The sequence below is a fragment of the Berghia stephanieae genome, chromosome 3, assembly GCF_034508935.2.
Source record: "Berghia stephanieae isolate SIO BIC M18660-M18661 chromosome 3, UCSD_Bste_1.3, whole genome shotgun sequence".
Lineage (NCBI taxonomy): Eukaryota > Metazoa > Mollusca > Gastropoda > Nudibranchia > Aeolidiidae > Berghia > Berghia stephanieae.
Genome location: NC_088362.1, coordinates 47,912,380 through 47,919,869, shown reverse-complemented (window position 1 = coordinate 47,919,869; position 7,490 = coordinate 47,912,380). Strand labels below are relative to the sequence as shown.

At 37.7% G+C, this 7,490-nt stretch overlaps 1 protein-coding gene across 1 annotated transcript; it reads right to left on the bottom strand.

Annotated features, from left to right (window-relative positions):
- Positions 1–3,914: 3,914 nt before the first annotated feature.
- LOC144967891 (uncharacterized) lies at positions 3,915–7,072 on the bottom strand. Its single transcript, XM_078905637.1, has 2 exons — positions 6,337–7,072; positions 3,915–4,871 (listed from the first exon to the last, which is right to left on the bottom strand). The coding sequence occupies exons 1-2, from the start codon at positions 6,841–6,843 to the stop codon at positions 4,308–4,310; spliced, it is 1,071 nt and encodes a 356-aa protein (XP_078761763.1). The 5' UTR covers positions 6,844–7,072; the 3' UTR covers positions 3,915–4,307.
- Between the last annotated feature and the right edge of the window lie 418 nt (positions 7,073–7,490).

Here is a 7,490-nt window from a genome sequence, read left to right as displayed (position 1 = left end):
ACGTCCAATCGAGTCATCGATAATATGATTTGTTGCTCTCCAACGATTGGATATTTCTTAGTTAATGTAAACACGCTGTTTTATTTATGAAAGCTGTAAACATTCTAATGGGTCAAACTAAAAAAAAAGGACCTATTGTCAAGTTCCATATTTCGAAAACGGTGATCATTTTCCACTATGTGATTCACTTTGACCTCATTTTGCAATATTACAATCATTGACATCGAGCACATGGAAAGGTTCTTGATTGTGGAGATTTGGGTCCAGGAGGAGGCAGGCCTTGCCTGGACGCCGGGTTGGATCTTTCTTAGTCTGACATTTCCACCATCAGCTGTTCCAGCATGATTGTATCTAGGCTGGCATCACCTTCAGGATCATTAAGGTACTCAAGCTCCTGCACGACGACAACGTGACGATCCTCCGCAAGAGAATTAAAGTTAATATTATAGATCATTCTCATTCCCCGGGTTACCTTCCGTACATGCTATTCAGACAAATATGTCAGTCCCACAGTTAGTAGGTATTTATCACAATATTTTGACACATTGATGAAGGAATTACATCGCAGTACATTTTGTTTCAACTGCCTGTGTTAAAATTGTGAAGGATGCTAAGGATCTGTGGGGCTGATTGCTTGGGGTGATAGGCAAGTACTTAAGGTGGCTATGGGTCGTCGGTTCATAATTGTTAGTTGATGACAGGGGCAAAATATGCGGTATTTAAACACTGGTGACAATTTTAATAATACAAGCAGATGTTTTTTTTTTTTTTTTTTTTTGTTTGTTTTTTGTTTTTTTTGTTTTTTGTTTTTGTTGTTGTTGTTTTGTAGAGTTTTGGTTATTTCCTTTCTCAATAAATATTTTCCAATTAATAAGTATTATTTAATTCACGGTGAACGGTGGGGCAATCAGGGAAGTTGACTCCTTTGTTTACCTGGGCATCGTTGTGGAAGTACAAGGAGGTAGCGACAATGATATTGTTTCAAGCATTAAAGAAGGTCTGGAATTCCAGAGAAATCAACACCAACACAAAATAACGCATCTTCAATTCCACTGTGAAGGTTATGCTTCTATACGTCTCAGAAACACGGCGAATTACCAAGGCACTATTTCAGAACAGCATGCCAGTGTGGTAAACTAGTGCAAGATGAAGATCTGAACAAGTGTCTATGAAAGGTGCCAGACAAAGCAAGAAAGAAAAATAGAAGAAAAAAACGATCACAAAAAATCAGTCGACCTCGACTGGGGAAATCGAACCTCAGACCTTCTGGTTAAATTACCGTCTGTCCGTCGGTTCCCTTGCTCGTGAAGTGAGTACTCTACCAACAGAGCTATTGAGAATTAATTAACTAGGCGAGATGTATGTTCCAGTGTTCCAAAGTTTCAATAAATCTTGCAAGGGATGTTATCCATGTTTTGGAGATTGCAAAATTGAAAAATGTCTCATTTCCCATTGAGATCGGATGTTTTCACCCTTTAAAAGAACGAAATGATTTTTACACTTAAGAACCGTGATTGCCAAAAAGCGAAAACCAGATATCTAATAAATATTCATGGTAACAAAAATCATTTCGATCTTTCAAATGGTGTGTAAGTGAACAAAACTAACACTGCTTTATACTTAAAATGTATCCGAAATGCGATCAAAATTAACTTTATGAGGCAAGCTAGGTTATGTCTCGCCAGTTCGACCTCGCCTACTTAATTTATTAGTCCTTCCCGTACCGACCGACGTATTCCGTCGTTACAAATCTTCACGTTATCTCTTCGGCTTCCTCCCACGACAGTCCTCCGTGGTCTGCCTTCAAGTTAGTCCTCTCCTTATCAGCCATTTTCAAGATTTTCCCCAAAACTTCACACCCAACTAACACCAAAAAGAAAAAAAGATTTTTTTATCACTCAGACATAGGAGCAGTAAAATTCTTGCGATACATAATTTCTTTAGCAAAACGTGCTCAACAACACATTGTTCATTTTCTTTAAAATTTATGATGTACGGTACAAAAGAAATTTGAATAAGAGAAATGTTGGTTGTATCGAAACGAATGTGACGATTATCCTATAGTTGGGTTAACTTCGACCTACCTATCCTTCGTCTTCCAGTCAGACGGCTTCCACCTCATGACATTTTTTGGGAATTTACCGTCCTTCATTCGCATTACGTGACCAAACCATCTCAATCTTCTTTCCCGCACTATGTCCGCCATTTCGATAGCTTCCGTTCTTTTAATTAATTCTTCATTTCTGATCTTATTTTTCCAAGTTACTTTGCGCAAACAGATCTTGTGAAACGCGTTTAATTTATTTCTGTCTTCTTTGTACAACTAGATGCCAATGGGAGCGATCTATATTCATGTTTTCGTCCAACCGAGTCATCAATCACGTGATTTGTTGCTGTCCAACGATTGGACATTTCTGAACAAATGTAAACACGCTGCTTTGTTTATGAAAGTTGTAAACATACCCATGTGTCAAGCTTAAGACAATGACCAATCGTGATGTGAGATAGTTCAAAATCTGTGAACACTTTTCACTATGTAGGCCACTTTGAGCACATTTTGCAATGTGACCAATGACCTCGAGCACATGGAAAGTTAGTATAGATCATGCCCATTTTCACGTCCGTATAACAAGACAGGGACTATTGTGGCATTGTGTAAATCTTCATTTTTTTGTGTTGATGTTGTTCAACCAAAAGAGAAATACATTTTTTTTACAAAGGAATTTGCTTTTCCTATTCTTGTTCTAATCTCTTCACTCGAACTGCTTATATTCCTCAAAATGGTAATTCTATTTCCGCAAATTTACACACACACAGACACACACACACACACACATAAACAACACAAATTGAACTTTTGTATAGCGTAATATCCACTAAACGTGCTCAAAACGCTTTACAAGGGGTCCCTGGCCAACATCAACATTTAACATGTAGGACGGGACATTTGAGGCGATATTACACTTTTTTTTTCGGACAGAGGCAATACTATTAACTGTCAGGTACTCTTCTTACACCTGATTACGGCGAGAGAATGTGAGTAAATAGCCTTCTCCAAGGACTCAACTATGCGCCGAGCGAGGCTCGAACCCAGGACACACACAGACAGACACACACACACACACACACACACACACACACACAGCTTTTAAATTGAGCTCGTACAACTTTAAAGGTTAAGACATGACAATATTGTGAGAGTGCAGGTAGAAAAGGGGGCCTAATAATATTATGCGACTCTATAGCATCCACCCCAGATGGAGTCACTCATCGAATATTTACACACATTTTATTAACATTCAAAATGTCACAATTTTATATATATATATATATATATATATATATATATATATATATATATATATATATATATATATATATCGTTCAGAATTTACAATTTATATTCATACATTATAATATATTGCGTTATCTTAGCAGTGGTTTACTGTATTATTTAGAACAACATCAAAAATTGACTTGTATTTACATTTTTTGAACCGGTATGGCCTACGTGCACATAATTTACAGGTCTGATACCCAAACGCAATTATTGGGTTTGGTTAAACATTATTGAAATGGACACCAGTGGTTTGAGAGTTATTTCCATTACACCAATGAACCCATAGTAATTTGGGTTATCAGACCTGCAAATAAGTACACGTCGATTGTGACTAAACCTTATTCAAACCATTGTTTTCCTCATTACTTATCCACCTACAACAGCAAATTTAAGTGTTATCAACAAAGGAAAAGCAGTAATAAAGCGACTCGGGCTTCATTATATCTTAAGTTTAATCCCCAGATGCATCTTTGTTACTGCCAGGGGCGTGGTTAGATTGGTTGATTTGGTGCCTGGCATTCATCTTTTAAAAATGGATTACAGCATTTTAAAAAATAATAAAACTGAGACATGGTTTATACCGCCTCTTATTTATTTGAGTAAATCTTTTCTTTAATTTTTAAAAATTTCTTTCGTATTTACAAATATAACATGTTTTAAGTGATTTTCTTCTGATTCTGGCATCACCCTATACTGTAAGCATGCCACGCCACTGGTTACTGCTCTCTTGGAGAATGACATCTGATTACAGTTTACTTTAAAGTCAGCACAGAACGTCTTGTTGGTCTCAGTCTCAAATTGTCTGTTCTTTATCTACTAAGAGTGTTCCATTTATAATGGATTAAGTCAACATTGCTTAAAGTCAACCAATCTTTCGGGTCCGGGGTGTTGGCTTTTATCAGGATTCCACTGTATTACAGTCTCGTATCAACCACTATGTGAGCGTAGTTTTGAGTTGCTCTTCCACTCATTGAGAATCGGAACGCGCCGTGCAGCTTGTCACTTTGTTGCAAGAATGACACCCAATACAATTGTTTGAAACAAAATCTTGTGAATTTGAAGACTGTTGAGCCGGCCTCGTTCCAAAAGTCGAAAACCTGGACAAAGTGCCCAGCTCTGCTTCGTATAAAATATCAGAAATAAACTTTAAGGCATGGATTCTCTGCGCTTTTTCTACATTTCGGAGTCTGTGCGCGATGTTTTTTCCATACGACACTAATTCCTCCTCGGACAGCTCTTGGAGAAGATTTTCTCGAGCAACCTTCATAAGGTCGTCGCTGTCTTCGATGTTTATATTGTCATGAAAATTGGCATTGTTCCATTTCCGTTTTCTGAATTTTGGTGTTTTCCTAGGACGTTTTGGTGGTGGAGGCGGCGGAGGAAGAAGACGAGATGGACCATGAGTAGGATCTTTAGCGTTTGACGTCGAGCAGATAGGAGAGTGTGTGCGAACCCATTCTAAGGACTGGTTGTCGGTCTCTTGGTCAAAGTTGATGGACACCTCTGACATGGCCCCGGGCGACAATGGCGCCTGGAACGATAAAGATAACAATAGTAATAATAATAATGATGATGATGATGATGATGATGATGATGATGATGATGATGATGATTATGATGATGATGATGATGATGATGATGATGATGATGATAATAATAATAATAATAACAATAATAGCAACAATAACTATATGTGACCCTCTCCTCAAAACGGAATTTGACCGGATGAATCGGAGCGCGAAAAGTGAATTTAAGAATATACTAACGAGAAATACAAACTTGGAGTTTTGTACAATGCTAGAAATATCATTTATTCTCCATAATATGGAAAGGAAGTTAATCCAAATTTTGTTATTTGTTGCTAAAAATTCAATTCCTAGCATCTGATCCATCGCGACCAAGGTATACATATTAGCAGGTCTGATAACCGAATGCAATAATGGGCTTGGTTTAACATTGTTGTAATGGACAATATTTTGCAATGGTTTGAGAGTATTTCCATTACAATAATGAGTCCAAACAATTTTTGGTTATCGGATATGAAAATGTGCACACGTCGATCCCGACATTATATTGCTTTAAGACAGAGACAGTGAGTAATAACATAATAACGATAAGTATTGGAGTGAAAGCTTCAATTAATTGAAAGTAGATAGATAATGTGAAATTTTCGGGTTTTCCCTTTGTCAACAAAACACGATGAATGAAAGAATAAGAAATGTGAGAGTAGCGTAGTAAAGGTAAATAAACAATAACAATATGTTGCTACAGGGGAAACCCGAAACATCCACATAAATTGGAATTAACATTCCATAACTTATCGTTATTATTAACTTCGAGCTTCAAGCAGCATTTTCATTTCCACAGTAGTAGTAATAGTAGCAGCAGCAGCAGCAGCAGCAGCAGCAGCAGCAGCAGTAGTAGTAGTAGTAGTAGTAGTAGTAGTAGTAGTAGTAGTAGTAGTAGTAGTAGTAGTAGTAGTTGTTGTTGTAGTAGTAGTACAACATGCACTCATAAAGATATTAAAATATCACATCAAAATGTAACCCAGCGCCTCTATAGGCCTACTATATTATATTGGAATAAGCAGTTTGCTGAAATATAAATGATATGCGAAAATAATTAATTAGAATACAAAATGTTATGTTTGAATAGTACATAAAAGAAACTGCATTCTTTCTTCACAATACGATAACTGTCGAAAATACCAAATTAGGCTATAGGTAGCATGCGCTTGGCTAAGAAGCTCACAACATTGTCATCCGGAAGTATAACGACCAACACACAAATCTCTGTGTAACCATGAACTTTTATAGTCTATCTGTAGAGGGAACGAAGTTGACGTCACTCGGGTCTTTTTTTTAAATTGTTTTTTTTTTGTCATCCATGTTTATGAGTAATTCTCACTAAACTGTATTAAAAAGACTTTACACGTTCAAGGTTACAGATGGTTTTGTTTGTTGGTCCGTGGCCAAGCGCACAACATCTATACTTACTGAATTAACAGGTGAGTCCACACGATCATCTTCTATCTCTACTTCTACTGCCTCTTCTTCGGGTTGTATTATTTCTTGTTTATAGTTATACGAGGAGGAGGAAGGGGAAGGATTGGCATCAGAGATCGTATCCGTGTCAACAGCAATGCCATCAATATCATCAAACTGTAACTCGTGCTCTTCGACAAACAACATTTCGTTGAAATACCACAATCTTGGCCTGTACACGTCGTCATCACACGTAGCTGTCTCTTTAGAACTGATGAATTTTTTATATTCCTTTTTAAAACAAGCCCTTAAGTTTGAAATCTTTTTGGTAACCGTATCTTTAGTAGCCGTGGGTTCAAATTCCCTGCAATAATTGGCAAGCTTTTCGTAGGCTTTATCTCTTTGATACCTGTTACAATAATCTTTCGAAGTTGGCTTCCACAAGCACTCACACGAACGATAAAGTTTCACAAAAGTAAGGAGATTCTCTTTAGTCCAAGAGGCCATGATGGAAGGCATTTGATCTGTTTAATGTGGATAATGGGAACGATGAATTCCCAATATAACGTTTCACAATAAATATAAATAGATCGTTTAGTTCTAGACTAGAAAGGAAAGCACATTGGTAGTGATATTTTCACTCTGACTCAGTCAGTCGGTTTATCTTGGTAGAAAATGAAAATGGTTGGCAGTTAGTTGTCCAACTACACACAAATGATAACACGATACATTATTATATTATGATGCTATCGTGTGCCAACACGCCGAGTGACCCATCGGGCAATCATCGCCCAATCGATTGTAGTAGTGGCCCAGCGAGCGACACCTATCGACGATCCAGCCGATGTGCTGTCGGTATGAGATTTGCCCTCTCAAATAAAAAGGCCTCCCCTCACTGTACAGGTTCGAAGCAAATGGGGTCGTTGTGGTTTGTCTTAGTATGTACCATGAAAATCTCTCTCTCTCTCTCTCTCTCTCTCTCTCTCTCTCTCTCTCTCTCTCTCTCTCTCTCTCCTCTCTCTCTCTCTCTCTCTCTCTCTCTCTCTCTCTCTCTCTCTCTCTCTCTCTCTCTCTCTCTCTCTCTCTCTCTCTCTCTCTCTCTCTCTCTCTCTCTCTTCCCATGAGTTATATTGATGATGCTTATGATAATAATAATGATGATGATG

Excerpts from the sequence above, each read along its gene's own strand:
- LOC144967891 (XM_078905637.1), bottom strand. The coding sequence starts at position 6,843 with ATGCCTTCCATCATGGCCTCTTGGACTAAAGAGAATCTCCTTACTTTT. Across the intron at positions 4,872-6,336 it reads TGGACTCACCTGTTAATTCA|GCGCCATTGTCGCCCGGGGC; the intron begins GTAAGTATAGAT and ends TTATCGTTCCAG.